Consider the following 22,855-nt stretch of genomic DNA (forward strand, 5'->3'; position numbering starts at 1 on the left):
TCGACAGGGAGCATATCGTCGTCATACCTGGTTTTGACGTCGAAGCCATAGCCTTCGACGTTGACCGAGACAGGCGTTGTTTGAGCTTTTTTTCGACTGGGGAGCCCCCCAGAGGCAGACGCATGGGTTGTGAAAGAGGAAAGGGTCTCTCCATGCCCAGATGACCCACCTGCAGCCTGCTGTCTTCTCTGCTCCAGGCCTTGAAGGCGAATCTTCTCCCTGTCAAGCAGGGTTTTCCTGGAGAAGTTTTTACAGATGACGCATGTATCAGGAACATGAGATGTAGGAAGACCGAGTATGCAAACTCTCTGAGAGTCCGAGTTTGCCTTCTTCCTGCCACATTCTGGGCACTTGTCAAACAAAGATGGCATTTTGACAAGAAAAATGTGGGCTAACTCCCCGAAAAGGACAAAAAAGTTTGAAGATATATCACAAAAGGTAGAGCTCAATGCTCCAGGGTCCTGCTAGCAGGAGCCGGAAAAAAGAACTGAAAGTAACTGGCCCTTGACTGTGCATCATGGGATACCGAGCGTCTCTGGAGGGTTCCTTAAAGGCCCGGTATCCATTTACAGACACATAATGGCAGCCTACAGGCTTGTCTGTCAACCCTTCATCTCTATCATGAAAAAAGGGTCTTTGTGAAGGGGAGTTTCTCTGTGTGTGAAACTCAGCAAAATGATTAAATTTAATTGTTATCTGGCTATATTTTTCACTTCAGGATGAAGTACTGGCCAGTGTAGCCTTGTTGGTTTCAGGCTGCAGGATTTGTCTTTTATTTTCTCTTAAGTGTCTATGCAGGATTTCAGAAGAGGACTACTTAAGAGACTATTTCTATTGAAGTGCTCCGGGGTCCACGCACATGGGCGGGACTATTCACATGACTGACTATACACAGAGATCCCCTACTACAGAAGAACAAGTTACTTACCTTCGGTAACGCTTTTTCTGGTGGATACAGTATCAGCCTGTGGATTCCGAATGCTGCTGGTGCAGGGGATATTCACAAGGTGAGGAATCCACAGGCAGATGTATCCATCAGAACAGGTGACTTTAAAGAGGGATGGCTGGTCAGGTAAACTTAAGAAGGTCAAAAGGGTCGGGAGATAACCTTTAACTGTTGCCAAAGTCAGGCCATGTTGGCCCAACGACAAACAGAACAGGCAAACATCCAATTATTGCACATTCACAGGTTGCATGTTTTTGCAAGAGCACTAGACAAACTTTTACCATCCTCCTACATAAATCAATTTGGCTGATGGACACCTGGCTGCCATAAAGACATCAACCACTGGAAGGAAGATCGAAAACTATAAACTATTGCCTTCATGCATGAAGGTGTATATTGTGCAGGCTCGGGGACACAACTCAAGAGCTGTGGCGACAGGAGGTCCTCCTGAAGTGGCAGCTGGACTTGAGTATATATCCTCATGGCCAGACGTTCCAGGTACCGCACACTCATCACCCAGTCTGGGGCGACTAGTATGATTTGGGCGTGGGGCCACTAGGATGATTTGGGCCTGGTCTCTCTGGATCTTTTTAAGTACTCTGGGCAGGACAGGCAGGGGAGGAAAGCCATACAGGTGCCCTAACCCTGAATGCTGGTGGAAGGCATCTCCAATGGAGGACTGCCTAGGGAACTCCAAGGAGCAAACTTTGAGACTGCCCCTTCTCAGTATTTGCAAATACATCGAGTTAGGATTGTCTGCATTTTTTGTCCTCTGAAAAGTTTAATTCGTAATCCACTAGGCTGAGTTTGTCTGCCTTGGCGTTTAAAGATTCTGCTACGTGCTAAACATATCAGGGAGACGCCCTGCGCGTTCCGCAATTTCTAGAAGGGCAGAGCCCCCTGGCACTGACACCAGGCAACCTTGCTTGTTGCAATACCTTGCGATGTCCGTAAGTACCTGCACTCTGTCCCCTTCGTTGGTTGAGTTACTCTTACAGCGGCAAGCAAATAGCTTGCAACTCAAGCAAGTTGATGTGGAGGACGCATCTCAGCAAGACGCTAGCGACCTCTGACCTCCCGAACACAGCAACTATTCATCCAACACAACCATTAGCGCTGGGCGGGATAGGGAGAAGAGTCTGCTGCCGGTCAAACTGTAGACAAAAAGGTTGTCTTTTGCAGTTTCCTTCTAGACCTGGATGGAGTCAGAGAGGTTGCCTTGGTGCTGAGCCCAATAAGACTTCAGATCCTAATGCAGAGCCCACGTGTACTATTTGGTGTGGTCCACAAAACAGGATGTAGAAAACCAAGAAGCCCAGAAGCCTCAGAGTCCCTTTCAGTGAGACCGAGGTCAAAGGTTGAAACATCTGGATCATAGCCCAAATGTCCTGGACTGGTGGAGAAATGGCTCGAAAAACCACTGTAACCTGAATGGCTTTAGTAAAGGGGAGCAGATGTGAAGGAATCAGGTTTGACTTCTGTACATTGATCAAAAAACCCAATGATGCCAACAGGTTGGCCGTCTGAAGGTGGCTTACAACTGTTCGGAGGTTTGCCCGCCTTCAAGAGCCAGTCGAAGTATGGGAAGACTGGTATTCCCAACCCTCACTGATGGGCTACACCAAGTGCACTGTTAAGGGCGAAGTGGAGTTCAGAGTACTGGAAGGGCTTGTGGCCTACCTGAAACTCCGGCAACACCTGTGGGCCTGCAGGCAGGAAATGTGGAAGTATACATCCTGCAAGTCCATTGCTACCGTCTAGTCTCCTAGATTTAGGGCAGACAGGATGTTGCTTAGAGTGAGCATTTTGAACTTGCCCTACTGGAGAAAGAAATTCAGAGTGTGAAGGTCTAGGGTGGGATGAAGGCCTTAGTCCTTTTTTGGCACCAGAATATGACAGTAGTAGCCATCAGTCCCAATCTCCGATGCTGGCTCCCTTTCTAATTCTTCCTTGACCAAGAGAGCCTGACCTTCTATGCAAAGTATGAAAAAGGAGCCTTATAGGAGATATTGCGGTGTGGGTTGCATGCCGGGGTATAGCACAGGGAGTATCCATGTTCCATAAACTGGAGCACCCATTGGTCTGAAGCAATGCTCTGCCATCCGGAAAGGTGAAAGGTCACACTGCCTCCTGCAGAGTGATTGTGTGTCGCCAAGGACAGGTTAAAGTGGTTTTCCGATGGACTTAGAGGCGAAAGAGGTTGGTACAGTCTGTTGCCCCGGAGGACCTGTATGCTATCAGCTAGATCCCCAGCTTCGCCATTAAAAGGGCTGGGGGGCCTGTTGGTGTTGAGGTCCATATTGACACAACCGCCGCAGGTACACCCTATCGAAGCCTTGAAAGGGGCACTGCTGTTGGGAGAGGAAAACAGGAAGAGCAAGAGTCAGAGAGAAAGCTGTGGGTTTGAACTGTCTAATTTCTCGAGGGAAGAGTCAGAATTCCATCAGAAAAGTTTAGAGCTAACAAATGGCATGTCCTTAAGAGATTGCTGAATGTCTAACAAAAAGCCCAGTGAGCGAATCCAAGTGAGGGACCGAAAGCACCATGTAGGTCACTAAAATTCGGTTGGCTCCAGGACAGAAACAGTTATGAATTTCGCAGGACCTTAGACATCAAGGATCAGACGATGGAGGGTTTGTCTAACAGCCTCCTGCACAGCTGGCTAGAAGTCCACTACCCTGTGCGACAAGGTGTGTGAAGACCATCTCTTTGGAGTGGTAGAGAATGAAGATGCATGAGCCAGCAGACTCTGAGGTACAGTGCAGGAGTAAGAAATCTGGCCTGTGCCGCCTTGCCACTTGTCTGTTCCCTGCAAAGGAGGGGGAAGGGGTTCAATATCCTGATTACGCCCAGGTGCTCACCGGAAAATCAAGAGCGCCTCATTAAAAGGAAGCCGATGTTCCTGGGTAGTAGCTGCAGGGCGGAGGACTTCTGTTAGTATGTCAGCTCTGACCTCATGCATGGGCAGTGATAGATCAGTAACTTCCTGTGTTCTGCTGATGACAGTTACAAAGTAGGCAGATTTTTAATGACCATAAGGTTCAGGGAAATCAGGCCAATGTCAGGGGAAGTGTCCAAATCACTGGCAGTTTGAAACTCTTCAAAAATGTAAGGTTTGTCATAAATGTCAGCATCATCACACTGTTCTCATCTGAGAAACTATGTTACTCAGCTTCCAAATCTAATAACACCATCCGATAAGGATCAGACCTTCGTGCCTGCGTAAAGACGGGGGCCTGGGGCATCTGCCTCGGCGTCAGATATTGCGACGGGTTCATTGACCAAGTCTACCTCAGACTTAGTTGGGAGATCAGCACTGGGGATATATCTGCCGTAGGGCCTCCAACAGGCTCCCACCTCAACATGCTCCCACCTCGAATGCTTGGGGCCTGTAGGCGTGTAAAGTGGTAATTGGTAGGGTACCAAAAATTATGGCTACATTCTCCTTTAGAAGTTGCATTTTGTCTGATGTGGCTGCTTGCTGAGGCAGGAGGATAAGCGGAAGCACCTCAGGAGTCCGCTGTATGGAGGGTCTTCAGGCGAATCTGAATGACGTGAGTGGTGGGACAACGGCGGGGAACCATGTTTGGACTTCTTGTGCGATTTATGCGATTTACCTGAACTCTTGGACCAATATCTGCACACAGGAAAAGAATGTTACATTTTTCCTGTGGGTCTGTCAAGATTAAACTGCTAGCTCTAGACCAGTGTCGAAGTTGCAGAAAAAAAGGAATTGCCATCAGAGCACAAAGGTGGTGCATATGTAGGACCACCGATGACACAACTTAGGCAGGGAAGAGCCAATACAGAGCTCACGGCGTTACCTACAGACTCACAAGGGTACTGCATTAAAGTTTATGGATCCAGTGTGGAGCCTGGCAGAAATTCACACGGTGAGGAACCTGTGGTTAGAAGTCTCTATAGAAAAGTTGCTACTATGCAAGACCACAGACGTACTGAATCTTCCATACTATGCTCTATATAAGCGTTACACATTTACGGATTTAATAGTCTGGACAGTGAAAAAAAGAGTTTGGAAATAAGTGTAGCTTTAGTCAAACTTGTAACCAAAATATAACATACTCTAAGACACTATTCATCTTTTTGATTTTGAATGGGGGTGTCTACAAAGATAAACTAGCAGATTTATTAAACACTCACCACATTATTGAGCTTTTTCATGTCACAGAAGTTTTCCACCAACAGTCGACAAGCCTCCTCCACTCCCCAGTGTGCAGCAGCATGAAGAGGTGTCCAGCCATCCTTGTCTTGCACGTTGGTATCGAAGCCAGCCTGCAATAGCAGTCTGCCAAGAAAGCCATAAACAAAAGTTGTGTTAGTAATTCAAACATCAACAAATAGATGCAATGTGGATACCAAGCTGCTACACACCACTGTTCCATGAACAAAGATTCAGTTGTACTAGGATGGACTATAGCTGCAAAGCACTTAGCTGAGTTTCAAGGACAGCTCGACTAGGAATTGAATGGAACGGGTCTTACAGTGGTGTAACTGGATTACACTCGTCTATGTCTCTTAGTAAGAGACTAGCCAGTAAATTCATGGATAGCAATTTATTTAATTTAGTTTAAGTTTATTTTCAGTGTTTTTGCAAACAATTAGTATTTGCTAGTTCATGAATGTAGTTAAATTATTTCACACATAAATATACATTTAAATCAATTCAAAAACACCAGATATGCATTAAATTATTTCTGCGCATTAGTTTACTTATTTTGACAATTTATCTCTTAATTTAGATGTCTTTTCAGGATTATTCACATCTTAACCCAAACCATCTGCTAAATGTGTTCATGTTACAATCTGAATTACGATTGTTTAATTTTATAGCACCTTTTCAACTCCTTTCAGGATCTTTAAGGTTTCAGATCACTTATAACACGTTTGTGTTAGGTGCACCTCAAACATGTTTCAATACAACACTTTTGTTTACTTCTCCTTTTGTCATTCTATCATTCTCTTTTTTCGAGAGAGAAATGTGCTTGGACCAGTGGAATGATGAAACTATTCTGTCTGTAGATGTATCCAAGGCTACAGCCCTCCTTCCCACCCCCCCATTGTTATTCAGTCTTCCTATAATGGAATCAATATTAACAATTTTTATTTAATGTTATGGTTATTTGCTTAGTGTTTTTGTTATGTATACAAGAATACACAGTTGCAGCTTTAATGCGAAAGAGCACATGAAAGTGAGGACTTGCACCTCCAGCATGTTTCAGAAGCTACAAGCTTTAATTCCACGATCTAATTAGGTAAACAGTTTACAAGGTTAGAAGACTTCCCCATGGTTACATCCACCCGACAAGTCAGCCTATTAATGAGGTAATGTTTAAATGTAAGAACATTGTGTACTTTTCAGATTCAGTCAAGAACTTCTATTTTGCTAGCTTACTGCATACATGTTAAAAAGTGATCAAATAAGTTTCTAAACTTGCAGTAGACCTAACTTACAAATGAACTCTTGAGAAAATCAAATGGTGAAGAAAATATACAAAGCAGATGCTGAAAAACAAACAGCCTTATAACATTGAAAAACACAGTCCCACACAAAAAAAAATAAGTTCAGAAATGTAATGTTTTATTCTCAGCATCAAATTCAATGACCGTGATATGTAACTGGTCTGACCAAATCAGAGCATATACTATGTAGGATTCTACAACACAATGTGTGAACTGGTGCACAAGTCGGGCTGCTAACACTTCGAAAACATCAACGCAAATAGATTAATTCAATCATATCTGCTGATGTGCTTATAAAGATCACTTGGTCGAACGCTATTTGGTGAAACATGTGGTGATGGAAAGTGTATTTACTTGTAACTGCAGTTCTCCAGTATTGGTATCTTTCATAGATTCACATGCTTAAATCATTCTCCATTGTCGAGCTGGGGGTTTCATGGTACACCCAGAATGCAGTATTATACCAAACAAAGGCTACAAAGGCTTAAAAATATCACTTTATTATCCTCTTCACATCTTTTTAAAAGAATAAAACATCAACCAATCAGATTGCAGCAACCTGATCACTCTCCTTAGGGGTTGCTACACCTTACAGTTTTTAGTACAAGTGTTAGGAACAAATGCTGGACCAGTGGATCTCAGAGGAGGAGGGTTGGTCGTTTTCTTGTCCAGTATTGGACATTTCATAGTTTCAGATGCATGAATCCAAAAACAATCACTGCAAAACAGTGGTTATGAATAAAAAAAGCACTGGCAAAGCCTTTGCAAGAGTGTTTTTGGGTTTCTCTATTTTACTGTAGTTATGTGGTAGTTATGTAGTTACTGTAGTAACTAACAAAAACACTCCATATAAAACTGATGGGGAGCCCATGCCCCCGGGTGTCTGCTTTAATTGGGACTGGATTGTGATGGCAGACTGCACTAATCTGCACTGTTTGTGGCATCTCAGAGGGTAGACAAGTTAGCTAGCCTCTGTGCTGGCCCGCCATCACTGTAAACAAAAGTGCCTTTTAGAAGGGGCATGATGCTTTATGATATTGCAGTTGCACTGGCCACCGTTTACAGTAACACTTCGAATGATATAATTCAGTCCTGAAACGTGTATATTTTATTTTCCATGACAAAATGTGCATAGGATAGCCCTACAATTCCGATATATTCTTTTTTTTCTAATGCAAACAAACAAATATTGTTTTGCATGCCTTTTTCCAGCGTAGAATATCATCGTCCCTTGAAGTGTGTTCACAATGTAAAATGCATTCATAGCCTGTCTACAAAGTCTGGCAAAGCCAGGGAGTGAACAACAAAGCAGGGCCTATGCCTCTTAGAGAGTCACTTAGTTAGAGCATGTATTAGCAATTTTTATCCACAAACGAGCCTGCATTTCTCTTTGCAACGGTCACTGGCTATTCGTGATGAAAGGAGAGAATGCCAGGCTTTATTCTACATTCAAGTCAATAACAACTGTGTCAGTAACACTCCACACACGATCGCCCATGACCCACCTATAGCCCCACAATACCTAGAGAGGGGATCAAATCAGAAGATTGGAACTAAATACACAGATAAAGTCCAACAGCAACCAATTACACAAATGGGGCAGGAAGACCATCACTCAAGTCAAGGTCCAACTACCTCATCCCAAATTGATTATGATCCATTCTATAGACCAGAAAGTCCACCACCACATATAAATCTACCCCCGGAAGCTGGCCCTTATGTTATAGTATTCGCAGGGGTACCGGAACTCAGGGCCGCAGAAAAAGAATCACATTCACAACTAAACTCAAAAATTGCAAAATGGTTGAATATCCATAGGCCCTTGAATTCCGGGGAAAGGGGGGAGATACTACATGTAAGAAGAGTGAAATGGTTGGGAGGTAGGAAAAAAGACATAATAGGGGACTGCATTGTGGCAAATTTCAGAGACGTTAACCTGGTGGAATGTATACTGGGAAATACAAATAAAAATCACACCAGTACAATTTGCACCCTCCCCCTGGGGTACTTTTACCCAAGGAGGCGGAGCATTAATAACCTGAACTATCCAATGTGGAGCAAAGGAAGGACACCAATTAATCAAAGGGACAGAATCCTGAACCACCCAGGCCAGTTTCCATCATCCCGAGACTACCCACAGTGGAGAAATAGATTTGCCCCCCTACAGTTGCTCGACGAAAACGACTGACTACCACCTATAGACAATGGGCAAAAAAACATAGCTATATGGGATGGTCCTGTTCGTAGCACGAAAGGGGTAGGAGGAAGCGTGGAAGTTTTGAGGACAGAAGATATCCAATGCAGAGGGACGAGGTTGCTAGCGTCTTAAACTCATAAAAGAGTACTGTGCAGATTAAATGACCAGGCCTCAGAGGGAAAAAAAGCATCTAGGGCAGGGTTAGTCCTTTTGTCCTGGAACATAGCGGGTCTGGGGGGAAAATTTGATAAGGAATGGAGGGAGTACATTACTGGCTTCCATATTATAGCTTTACAGGAGACTTGGGCTCGATACCCCGATCCCTATCAACTGGAGTGCTATAAATGCTTTTTTATGCCAGCGCAGGGAGGCAGATCAGGGAGGGCGAAGGGAGGGCTAGTCATATATGTTGACCTAGATTTAAAAGGTACATGGTCACAACCCCCATGAGTATCAGACACTCTACAAGCAGTGGCATTCCAGGGACAGGGACAGAGGTTCCTAATTTAAACTTTTATAACTCAGGTCCAGGCGATGGGAACTACCCAGTGCTACAAGAACTAGAGAGCAGACTAAGCGAAGAAACTGACCAAAGGCAGGGGGGCCTAGAACCAACTATTCTGCTGATGGGTGACTTTGTCACTTGTACCCAAAACTTCTCCCCGTGAGCCCTGATTGGTCCTCCTGCCCCGAAGAAAGTGGACCACACTTTGAACACAACAAAGAGGGAACACTGCTTATGAAGCTACTTGATAGGTTTGCCCTCACCCATACTATTGACCAGGTGGCCCTGAAAGCAGGGGATACTCTCATACCAACATTCAAGGGAAGAGGCTGCTCATCCATCATAGATTTTATTTTAATATCCGCCTTTGCAAAAGAGCAGGTCAAAGAGGTAAGAACGGAATGGAGCCCCTTTAGCGACCATAACCCCCTAACCCTTGAATTCCCATATAATGGCCTGTCAGTAAGGTATGCTGGTGCAGACACTGAAATCCACCCAACTGACCAGGGGAGGCGCCTAAGATGGGCAAAGATTAATGCACAAGAATTCTATAGTACCCTAATGGAAAGAGGGAAAGAACAAATAGAGGCCTGCCTCAAACTTACAATATAGGGCAGAGACGTGGTCCTGGCATTCGAGGCCTTAACCAGGGTGGTTGATGGATTATTAAAAACCAATCGCCCTGTAAAGGACTCACCATCCCCAAGATGGTTTGACACTAACTGCTCGCGGGCTTTGAGGGAGCTAAAACTAAGCCTTAAGAAGAGCCCGAGAGATAAGAATGAAGTTGCCCTGCGTAGGCGTAATTATAAAATGCAGGTCAAGCAGAGAAAGAGCACCCTCCAAAAGGAAGTTTGGGCAGACCTGAGGGAAGCAGGTGAAAATAGGGATTACACCCAATTTTGGAGAATTATTAACAGACCCTGCTTTCAAGATTCTAGTTCCCCTGTTATCAATACCAATATACTTCCCGAACAATGGATCACTCACTTTGAGAGCCTATACAACCAACAGGGTGAGATAGCTAGGGTCGGAGCATGGGAGGGGGCGAGACCCACGGAACTAGAATTCTCTTTATTGGAAATCTACAAGGCAATCCAAGGCCTGACCCGAAATAAGGCACCTGGTCCGGATGGCACCCCCCCCAGACCTCTACTTAAGCAATATTGATTTATGGGCACCGATCATGACTAGAGTACTAAATGCAGCGATAAAAACTGGGCTCCCACGATCTTGGTCAACAGCGCGGATTGTCCCATCTACAAAAAAGGGTGCAGGGAAAACCCGCAATGCTGCAGGCCAATCTCGTTGATAGACGTGTCAGCTAAACTCCTAGGCAGGGCAGTCCTAAATCGCCTTGAGTGGACTGAAGCACACCACACCCTAGCAGATACCCAATACGGTTTCAGAGCAGGCAAATCAACTAGTGATCAATGTCTAAACCTGTACCTACTAGTTGCTAAGTACACGAAAACTGGTAATGGAACAATGTATATGGGGTTTATGGACCTGGCGGCCGCGTTCGATAACGTAAGTAGAAACAAACTTTGGGCCCTCATGTCCAAATTGGGAATTGACCCAGACTTTATAAACATCTTAAAGGAACTCCACTGGAACACCACTGCCAAAGTCCGCTATAGCGCGGGGGGGGTGAGTACCGATCCCTTCCCGTGCACTGGCGGGGTGAGGCAGGGGTGTATCCTGGCCCCCTTTCTATTCTCCCTCTACATAAACGACTTGGAGAGTTCATTGACGGCCCTGGAGACTGACTGCCCTAAAGCAGGATCGCGCCATATACCAGTACTGTTGTACGCGGACGACGCGGTCCTGCCTGCACGAACAGCAGTGAGCCTGCAACATCTGGTGAACGGATTCGTAAAGTTCATGGAGAATCTGGATCTCTCGGTGAACCTGACCAAGTCGTTTGTTATGGTGGCAGGGGAAAAAAACCCCAAGAGATTTGTATTTAAAATAGGAACACATGTTTTAGAAACTATGAACACATTCTCGTATCTGGGTCTCTTGTTTGATGGAGAGATTAGGTTTGCCCCATTGCTGGAGGAAAGGTGCAGGAAACTGGTCTCAGCAAATGGTGCCATTTTAAACTTTGCACGTAGGATGGGCCGCTGGTCACCAGAGCAAGTAATGACACAGTATAGAGCAGTTAACACTGCCAAAGCGACGTATGGGGCAGAGGTGTGGGGTTTTAGGAATGTACATCAGTTACAAGCAGAGGAAGACAAATTCCTAAGGAAAATGTTGAAGACACCTCAGAGTATCCCAGCAGCAACTGCACACACGGAGCTTGGTATCCCGTATATTTCTGACCTGATCAAAGTGAGGCCCATCCGGACCTGGCTCCGAATCTGGGTAAACCCAGAAGCTGAGCTCAGTAGGCAAGTAATTAAAGATTGCCTTCAGAGAGACAGGTGCCTACAAATCCCCTGGCTTAAATATGTTAAAGAAACTTTAGAGTGTATAAACTATCAAACATTATTCACCGACCCATCTTTGATTGACACCTCTTGTAAATATCGGATCCACAAACAGCTACTTGATAAATATGATTGTAGCAGGAAACAATCTGACTCTATAAAAACATCCGTAGCTGCGTACTCTTTAGTATGGAACCATATCTATTTTTAATGTATAATCAGCAAGATAGGTTTTTAATGTGCCGTTTTAGGCTCAATTTGTTACCTAATATTTTAGCTTACCCATCTGGTTTTACCCTAACAATTGAGCAGAAGGGTGTCTGCGGCTGCGACAATAGGTCTCCACAGGACACCCTTCATTTTGTATTATTATGTTCCTTTTATCGAACTCCTCGCCATAGATTTCTTGTAGATATTTTAAAGGAGTCAAAACTTTGTCATGCTAAATCTGCTTTATTATTTTTGCAAAGAGCTACTGATATGCGCACCCTGTGCTCTATCATGAGGTTTTTAAAAGTTGCTGTTAAACTAAGAAATACCAGGGGCTGATCTGGGATGTACCAAATGCCTTTTTAATCCATATTAACTCCATTTTTTAACATGGTATATAGTTCAGAAATGTAATGTATTTGATGATTGTTGATTTTGTATTGTGTATTTTTATGATGGTTTTTAATCATCGAAATAAACTGAACTGAACTACATTCAAGTCAAATGTAAAGAAGAGAAAGAAATATTCACTCCTGCCCCCTCAGAAAGACAGCATTCTAGAAACCTGACCGATTCGAAGTCTGTTGAGTGCTTAATTTGGTTTCCAGACCAAAAAAGGGCCTTTTTATCCCAAACAGATTGACAGAAGTGTGAAGGCAGTGGGTAGCCGCGGCCCAGGGAACTTATTAGGGCAATAAAGTCAAACTGACCTAAATCGGTTTTATAGTGTTTTCCATTCTGATAAAAACACCTAACGGGGGGAGGGAAGCACATGGGTCATTAGTCAACACTATCCAATTTGCTAACATTACATTTTCGGACAAGCTTTCATGTGGTCTTAAGTTTGACAATTCTCACATTGGCCTCCTCAAAGAAAAAGCAACATTTCTGAAATTATCCAAAACGCCTAGTCTTTCTCTCAGCACCTAAACGCTCCCTCAAAAGTGAAGCTTAAAACGCTTCTGAAAAGCATTTTACATGTTTTTTTCTTTAATTCTCTTTTTAGGTCTCGCTGAGACAACGCGCATGCGTTCTCAGCGAGACTTAAATAAGGGCTCCCAAAAATGCTCCCAAAGTCTGCAGGCGGATCGGGTACAGTGCATGTGAGCCGGGCGCAACATTTGTCCGCCTGCAGACTTTGGGAGGACTTTCGCGGCCGCTTTGATGTTCTCAGTGAGCCGCGCGGCCACTGAGAACATCAAAGCGGCTGCGAAAGTGCTCACCATTTGCCACCCCCTCTCTTATCCCACATCTCTTGTTACGTCCCTCTATCTCATGCTGTCACAAGTCCAGCAGATGGCAGCACTGTATAACTTTTTACAACAGAAAAGAGGGTTGACATAGCATTGAGGCGGTTTAAAATTCCATGGCTCATCCTCATGTGATACGGTCGTCTTTCATAACTGTCCACCCAAAAACAGAAACACTACTCAAAATTACCCACACAGTTTAACTCAACACCGAGCTCACGCGACACCATTATATTTCCCATGCTGTTTTAAGTTTGTAAAGCCTGCTATATATTTTATTCGCGTTTAGACACCACCTTACTGGTGTTTTCTAGTGATTGGGCTGTGGTGTGCAGCTACGTCTCATAAGAAGCTTGTAAACTGACATGTTGTAATTGCTGATAAATTGTGTTTTTTCTGAGCCCACGCACCCATGTCGATGCATATCTAGCTGTTATGTAGATGTATGCTTCGCTGCCTTTCATGTTTCCATGGAGCCGACTATTTGTTCTTGTATATTTATAGGTCACGTTAATACCCGGGGAAATTTTCGAGTTCCAGGAAGAGTGGGAGGGGTGAGGCGCTCTGCAGGTAGCACGTCATGTAAAAACTCTGTTTTCTCGATTCATGTTGTACGTATTGTGCGCGTTGAGACTCGCACCGTGCGGTGATTTGGAGTGCACTGGGGCTACTGCACTCAATGTAAGATACTGTAGCGCCTAAATAAGGAAGCGCCTTCATTGTGTTTTGTATCACTCTCTTCCCCCAGCACACATCTCCGGTCGTCTGTGTATTCGGCCCCCACCCATCCCTTCTTGGTCTGCACCCCCCCTCAGCTGCGTTCACTGGCATTCCACCATGCCCCAGACATCCCATATCTTCCCAAATTCCTGGGGCTTCCCCAGCCTTTATACGACACCTCTACATTTCCTTCGCCCAGTCGTGCACTCTTGGTCTGTCAGTATTTCACCATTTTTTGCACATTTCTCTTTTGGCCATATTCACACATATTCACACATATTCACACATATTCACACATATTCACACATATTCACACACACACACACACACACACACACACACACACACACACACACACACACACACACACACACACCCAACCCCGCCCTCACTCCATCGCCCTCACTCCATCGCCACAACATCCCTATGCGCTAACACAGCATCAATCAATCTGTGCAACCATTCAACAACAACAACTGGTTGAAATATGTTCTCTCAATGTTTCAAGCTTTATTACAAATGTCACAAAAAGATGTTAATATTTCACTTCTGTTCTTGGATTTTCGTCACAATAAAATACACTGAACATAATCTTCACAAAAGTTATTTACAAAAATGTAATCTATTGCCATTATAAATTACAATAACTTTTATTTAAGTATTATTTAAAAAAATTAAAAGCCATTTTTATTTGTAATATCAATACATCTAAGTCACGTAAATACAACACATTACAAATGCTATTGGTGTCACATTTGCGAAAGTTATAACTATTGGCATTGTAAATGACAAAGCTCTTAATTTTCAAAACCAACAAATAATAAATTTGACATTTACAATACCAATAGCTCAAACTTTCCTAATGCAAGACATTGCATTGCAAATGCTTGTTTTTATGTAGACTTCTAAAGTGATAAAACGGAGGCTAGGCCACTGTGATTTCAGACAGGCCCCTTTAAGAGTGTTTTTAGTAGCATCAAAGGCAATTATGCACAAAATGAGACTGGAACCCCTGCCTCACTGGCAGGAGGCGATGACAGCCACTCCATTACTCCGACTCCATCAGCCAGCACGAATGTATGGGTTTGGGGTGGGGGAGGGGGGCAGAGATACCCAACTAGCCACAGCAGGGATGCATAGGTTACTGGAACAATTTGCTAATAGTGCCGATAACCTCTGTACATCTAGGACACCATCTGGTTGCACTCAGAGGAGCCTTAGGGCATGGCCCTGTCTACTTGTTACTGTGTACACTATAGTTCCATCCAAGGGGAGGGACAGGGTGAACAACTATATATAATGGAGTCAATTTGAGTTATTTGTGGATACATGTGATGCACCTCTTTGCCAATTGCTGGATAGTTTAACAGTTTTGTCTTATTTGCCTATATCATTGTTACCTGATTAGGGACCCGCAGCGTTTACGGTCGCATTGTATACCATGGCGGGTATTTACCCCCACGCACTAACTAGATTTGCCACCCACTGTGCACCACGCGTTTCTTGCAGGTGACTGTACTGTATTTTGCTGCTATTCATGTCCTAAAATAAAAACATGTTTAAAAAACTGATGCACAAAATGACGTTCAGAAACTTAAAAATGCATTTAGGATCACAAGTCAGTGCGGAGTATAATTTTGTTTAAATTACACTCACACGCAGAGCCTCTCAAAGCCAAACTGTGAATATATGACCTGTAGATGGCAGTAAACAGCATGTTTTCACGTTTCCTTGTAATGCTAATCCCAAAATATGCACACAGGGAAATTAAAAGGAACTAGAAGGAACATTACTAAAACATGGGAAAGCAACAAAAAAAGTGCATGCACAGGAACTGAAAGCGCTACAAGAGCAGGGGGACAAGTTATAGGCACCTGCTCCATAGGCATGACCAAAACACCAAATGGGAGGGACAGCAAAGTCAGTTTAGCCACATACATGCAAGCTTTTTTAAAGGACAGGTAAACAGACGAATCAACGAAGGGTATGATGCAAGCCCACAGAGTAGATACAGCATGTCTGAAAAAGACAGTGCATGTACTGCCTAGGCGAGACTTAAAAAAAACAAGCATTGGCATTGCCAATAGGTCTCGCTTGTGGGACCTTATAAGTATTTAGTTTTGCAGCACAATATCCTTGTTGCATAATCGGATATTGTGCTGCAAAACTAAATACTTATAAGGTCCCACAAGCGAGACCTATTGGCAATGCCAATGCTTGTTTTTTGTTGTGAGCGGTTTGTAAATACGTGTTGGCTGATAGCTTGGCCGCTTGCAGTGACGGTCTTATGTTTGCGTGTTTTGATGGGGGTGTGCCTTGCTGGCCCGTTTCAGTGTTTAAGAAGCTGTAGAAGCTTTAGTGTTCAGCAGTCTGTTTGATATGCGAGATTCGGCTTGAAGGTAGGAATAGCCTTGTTTGCAGTATGCTCCCGGGTGACTGGCCTACGCAAGGGGCACCAGCTACCATTGCACGATGCGCTGGTGTTCAATGGACTCGATAGGATGGTGGTGTTGGGAGTAAATTCTGACAGAATGTTTGTGTTCCGGAATTTGTTAATTTATGTCAGCCACGCGAATATCTCATCTGAGAGCCATTCTAAAACAGCAGAAATCTTTAGCCAAATCTCTTACTTGTTGGCTAGAGACGTTCTTTATGAAACTGTGAGCCTTGGGTTCCGCTTTCCGGGAAGGGTGCAGCCTTTGGGAGAATGGCAACCTTCTTTCTCTTTTGAAGAGTAGTGTGTGCCCCTCGTGTTCACGCAGCTCAAGCTGAAGGAGGAGGGGGTGCGTGGAAAAGATGACGCAAGTGCCTGTCCCACTGCTGCATACTTATCCTTTTGTACTTTTGAATCCAAAGAGTAATGCTGAATGAACACAAGTCTATTTTTTCATGATACTGCCCTACAAGAATGCTTTAGAACCTCAGGCTCACTTAAGTGAAATTCTGATGGTAAATTTGCAATGAACCATAGTGTTAATGTAGTACAACCATCTTAAAACTGCATATATGGTTCCTGTGAGAAACTGCTTCTTGTATGGCACCGCCAAAATATTTGGATCGATGCGGCTACTGTTTTGACTCTGAAGGCCAGGGGCGTTAACACAGGCCCCCGCAGCCCCCGCAGTGCGGGGACCCCCTCAGCACAATCCAGACTGGCTCGACTCTGGGGCGAAATAAATATTAACTCGCTTCGAGCATTTGTGTGAGGAGCATTTTAATATTGATAATGACCTGCCGCCCATGCACCGCAAAGGCTAGCTTTATGCAGGCCATTATTAAAACAGGGCCTCAGACAGAGGCTGGGCTCACAGTGCAGCGCGCACGTTCACATTTAGTGAATCGCCTGCGCCATCACGCATTGCTCTGTAGGGTGGGGGCAGAGTAAACTGCGCGCGTCAGCAACAGTTATCTGAGCCTGCTCCCGTGGACACTAGCGAAGCAAGCCTCTCGTCATCTTGCCTGCAGATCTCAGGTGCTCATTTATTTCCTAACAGTTTAGGGAGGCAGACCGAGTGTGGGTGGCAGCCTGTGGCGAACTCCGCTGTAATTATCCGGCCTGATTGGGATGGGAAGTCAATGAATGCGCCCTTGAAGTGTTTTCACTGAATAATCACAGGTGGTTAACACCAGGAACACCCACCACAAAGGAACTGTAGCCTCGTGCCTTTCCATCCTGCGCTGACCCCTCCTCCGCCCTCACATTTTATGCTCACTGTGAGGAGTGCCCTCGGGTCGCAGGCTACCGGATGTTATTGTTCCCAGGGCATTATCCAGGTCAGACTCTGCCTACAGTGACTCGAGTCCTGCAGGCTGCCCCATCACCCTCTGCCCCAGGTGCCTGTGGCCACCAAACATTGGTACGGGGCCCAGCCTTCCCTCCCTGTTATGTTAATTAATATTAATTACATTTAATATACTAGCACGTGACTCAACCCGCAGGAACAATCCCAGTCCATTTGAGCCATGCCCTGTGAAAGATGCCCCCTCTACCAATGTGTCCCTTGAGAGCGGCATGTGCACACAGGAAAGCTTCTGCCCAAAGCAGTGCACTATAGCTCCTGACTGAGGACTCGAGTGGACCAAGGCCATCAAAGTGACAATCATAGAGAGCAGCTTAGCGCAGTGGCAGTGAGTGTCAGTGCATCAACCAGAGAAGCCAGCTCTCTCAACAGTACAAACAGCCACATGCAGCCAGTCTACAGCACTGCTGCGTGCAGCTTGAGTGACCCTCTTTCCAACAACCTGGTTAAAAGATGCTCTCTGGACCACCCTGGTACTGCAGGAGGACACATCATGGTGGCACAGGTGGGAGCCAACAGTGCACTTCAGTGCACGTCTACAATTGTCAGAGCGTGGGCAAAATATTATGCATTGTTCAGGAGCACATATCTGGGATGTATGGGTCTTGAAAGCAGGGTGGGATTGGGAATTCAGGCATTGGGCGATAGGCCAGCAGATGAGGCCCAGCTATTAGCCGGCGCATTTTTACCCTCAGTGCCTCATCTGCAAACCCACCTGCCAGGAACACCTCATACAAACCAAAGCTGCTGTAGCCTTAGAAGGTTGTCAGCCTGCTCGGCCTACTCTCACGCACAGAACGACAATGGACCATCCTGGTTGAGTACCAAATGTGAGGCCTTTGCCTCCTCCGAACTTATGTACTTGGGCATGTGCATCCTTTAGAGATGCCAGGAAGGGCACTTACTATGTATGAAGAGGTGTGTGGAGTAGGGGAAAAGGAGGAGTACAGCAGTTTTGTTACTCCAGTGCCCTGACAGTCAATTGGGCATATCAGGGGTGTAAAGACTGAGGCCAGAGGATGATGTGGGATGGGTCCAGTTAAAAACAGTAACAGTCCCTAACAATTCCTATATTCATCTCGTTAACGATGGAACTAAAATACTTTTTCAACAGTATGTACAAGAACTCAAAACATATGTCAGCCATGCAGTCCCATTTACATTTTACTAGTTTGATCTCATGTTGTATAGTATATGCAGGCCTGTTTCCTAAGAGTATTTAATTTTCCCAGATGTGTTTTTTTATTAATTTATTTTATCATGCAGCTTGAGTCTTGTGCAGCGCATCACGCAAGCTGAGTTGCTTCTAAGGGTTAGGGGGAGGTCAGATTGTGGAAGGGGATCTTGACAGGGCAAAATTGAGGGCTCCAAAGTTACGTGTGAAAGCAGTGAGAGTTTCACTATCATAAAGGTCTTCTGACAACACACTCATCCAGTCTTTGGCCTCTCTGCAGAGCACAGAACGAAGGTCACATTTGTGCCACTTGGAATTACGAATATAGCTGGGAGTGACTGAAATGCTAAGTCCAAACTGTAGGTTACTCTGATTATTTCAGTAGTGGAGGTGCCCCAGACTTTAGTGGAGTGCCTTGGCACAGCTGAGTGTGATTACTTGCACTGGAATAAGCAGGAGCTGCTGGAGTTGGTTCAGTACTGTATTACATGCATAACTTTAGTGGAAATTCACTGGTAAAGTTATTTGAAGGTTACACCACTGGAACAAGAGTCAGCAGAACCAGACAATGAAAGCACCTGGAATGTGAAGAGGAAGATCACGAAGAAGACAGAAGCTTTGCTTATTTACGAGTCGTATGTTGCACACATGCACCAGTTGATGTTAAGGTGCTTTACAACAAACCATACTTTGTCTCAAGGGAAGGTTACACAACAGAGCAAGTGCAAACAAAGAATAATATGCAAAACTGAAAAAAGAGCTTGGATTAAAAAGCACCACTCTTGGCATACATTGGTTTTACATAATGTGTGCAGTGCAGCGTGTGAACAGCTCACACTCCGTGGGGCAAGAAATGCATCAGATAAATACTCTGACATGAGTTAGGTCTTCTGCCTTGGGGTGCAACATACAGTTCCATCGAGGTCAGGGTACATCATTCATTTATGGGGTGGATGCAGTAAGTGCAGGCCTGCATTTGGGAAAAGTGCATCAGGCCAATATCTGCCAATACAGAGAGTTCAGGAAACACACATCAGCTCTGGGGAATGTCCCAGAAAAATGGTTCTGTCAGTATGGAGGATGCAGGAAGCCCACTCTAGTCACTGAGGACAATGCAAAAACCACAGTCATTTCCGGGGTGAAGGCTGCAGAAAGAAACAGGTCTATTTGGTTCCAGTGGGAGTAGAGTGAGCATGATGGTGGAGAAGGCACAGACCTGCTCTAGTAGAGAACTCCTAGGTGTGACCTAGTATAAACAAGCAGTCCTTTCTGCTTGAATGCTTCCCTTTTTTAATTGTTGTCCTGGAAAACATACCTAGAGTGACAGGCCCTACAAGTTTTAAAACACTGAATTTACCATAAATGTTTCCAAAAAGTAGCCACTGACACATATCAAGCAAGGTTTCATGATAGGTCATGATCCACAAACATGGGCTGCTTTTTACGGGTGTACGGGCCAATTTTTGGTCCCAATCCAACCATGCTTCCAAGCACGCTTGAAACCGGGTGCTTTGGAATGGCTGGGGCCCACAGAGTGTGTCACTGCAGGAGGCCCTAAGCCTGCTCAGGAATGTGTCAGGCCACATGTAACTGATCCTCCCACTGCAGGGCGGCTGGAAGGTTTATAGAGGTGTTTCTGCACACACCTCCTCCAACATGAACCAGGCATATTCCCAAAACTGTATTCTATGAGGATAAGCTGAGTTACTGCTTTTTCTAGGTTAATGCTCTTCTATTTCTGGTGCTTTACAGTAGTTTTAAGATCTTAGAGTTTCTCATTCCTCAAATGGGTGTAATTTCTGATATTTATAGGTTTCCCTCGTCTAAATTGCTTAATTTTGCTCGCAAGTGTCACTCATAGGGTACAGTACAGGGATTTTTAGATGACGCTGCCTGCTGTACTTATTGTTTTAACAGTGACTTTGAAATATCTGCACCTTCATGCACAAGCCAAAGGGGCATTGGTTGACTAAACTGGTTTGATTTTTGTATGCTGCTGCCTTCTGTACTTGTTATTGTTTAAAAAGTAATTGAGAAATATTTACGCATTCATTCACAAACCAAAGGGCCATAGTCTGATTAAACTGATTAGATTTTATTTTTGTATGCTGTTGTGCTGGGCGACATCCATTACAGCGGGGGCATTGCATTGAATTGCCTTCACATCGCGGTCATTACAACACAAGTTGTTAAAACGACTTGCCCTGGATGGCGCTCCAACCTAGGGAATAGTGGGGTATATTATCAAGAACGGCGTTAATATTATCGCCCCTTTAGCGTCCGGAAACTGCCTCTGAAGTGGCAATAAGGGGCTTGATAATACGCCCTTGTGAATTCCAATAGAAGCCCAGGTTTGATGTCCTGCACACTAGAACCTGGGCTTCTATGGGAATTCACAACGGCCGGTTATCAAGCCCTTTATCGCTGCTTTAGCGGCAGTTGCCTGACTCTAAAGCGGCGATAATTTTAACGCAGTCTTGATAATATGTCCCAGTATGATTTACTATTACAACACTTTCCCTACTGTACGTAGGCTAGAATTGGAATAGTAAATCACACTATTCGCAAGTCCAGCGGAAGTCGTCGTAACAACTTGCGTTGTAATGAACGCGATGTAAAATACTGTGTTTTAAATGTATGCAATGTAACGTCAAACATTCTGTTGTGCTTCAAAGTACAATGTCCCACAGCGGATCAACTAGCAAGCACCTCAGATTTCCAAAGTCCCATAAATTGTATATATAGTTGTGCTGTAAACCTCCAGGACCTGCTGTGATTGAGTCCCACTGGAATCCCAGACAAGAAATGTCAAAAGTAAATGGAGGCAGCACCAAATTTAAAGTAAATCAATGGAGCCAGAAGTTTATTCCAAAAGTAATTTTTCTTTTTATTTTCTTATTTCTCAAGGTGCACAAGACAGCCAAGGCGTTTCGCTCCCAAAAGGAGCTTCGTCAGGGCAATTATGATGAACGATAAGTCTTTCAATAGTGCAGTCAGGATGAATAGAGAAGTTCTAACCAATATGATAAACCACGGAACTATTATAATTAGTCCTAGTCGGAAGTAAGATTGTCACATAGGGCCGTTGACTAGTGAGTATAGATGTCATGGGCGGACTGTTCCAAAATATGTATTGATATTCTAGGTATAGTGCATAGAGCGACGTTTGCGCAGACCTTGATAAGCTGCCACACCACGAGCTGCAGGAAAGAATTACAGCACGAACAGCCCAACACGGAAACACTCGAACTTATAATAGTTCTGTGGTTTATCATATTGGTTAGAACTTCTCTATTCATCCTGACTGCACTATTGAAAGACTTATCGTTCATCATAATTGCCCTGACGAAGCTCCTTTTGGGAGCGAAACGCGTTGGCTGTCTTGTGCACCTTGAGAAATAAGAAAATAAAAAGAAAAATTACTTTTGGAATAAACTTCTGGCTCCATTGATTTACTTTAAATTTGGTGCTGCCTCCATTTACTTTTGACATTCTGTTGTGCTTGTTATTGTTTAGCCAGTCACATTTAAATATTTGCGCCTTCATACACAAACCAAAGGGGGAATTGTTTGACCAACCTGGCTTCATTTCTGCATACTGCTGGATTTGTTTTTATCATGCACTTTGAAAGTGTTTTCACCTTGATGCAAGAAGAAAGGGGGATTGCTTTACAAAACATGCTTGAGTTTTGTATATTGCTGATTCTTTTTATAGTGGAGAAGTGTGGCTCACCGGTTAGAAGCGGCAGACCCTAAAGCAGAGGTCGGCCCGGGACCAGGGTTCAATTCCCGACGCGGCAGGGTCTTGGGTCAATGTCCGCGGACTCGATAATTCTCGCTTAGGTGCCTACGCTAACCATGGGTCCCACTCTGCAACTCTGGGCAATAGCTTGCTTAATCTCCACAACGGCCCCAGCAACGCCGGGAATGCCTGGCTTCACCCTGGGGTACCCTCTCACTGGGAAAGCCAGGACGGGTTCCCCAGCGGTATACAGCGCCAGGACACCACGTAACTAGGTAACAGTGCGCTTTACAAGTATACATACATTACATTACATACATTACATATGCACTTTGAAAGTATTTGCACTTTTTCCTTTGCTTCACCAGCTACAGTTAGTATAGATTCTGTCATTAG

General features: G+C 44.5%; 1 protein-coding gene across 2 annotated transcripts in view; it reads right to left on the reverse strand.

The window, feature by feature from the left end:
• PPP1R12C (protein phosphatase 1 regulatory subunit 12C) overlaps window positions 1–22,855 on the reverse strand; it is a 1,267,429-nt gene that overhangs the window by 832,245 nt on the left and 412,329 nt on the right. For both annotated transcript variants that reach the window (XM_078655015.1, XM_078655016.1), the window contains exon 5: window positions 5,108–5,252. In XM_078655015.1, coding sequence (XP_078511141.1) covers window positions 5,108–5,252 — 145 coding nt within the window. The remainder of the gene's footprint in view (window positions 1–5,107; window positions 5,253–22,855) is intronic.

Source organism: Lissotriton helveticus, chromosome 7 (assembly GCF_964261635.1).
Source record: "Lissotriton helveticus chromosome 7, aLisHel1.1, whole genome shotgun sequence".
Taxonomy (NCBI): domain Eukaryota; kingdom Metazoa; phylum Chordata; class Amphibia; order Caudata; family Salamandridae; genus Lissotriton; species Lissotriton helveticus.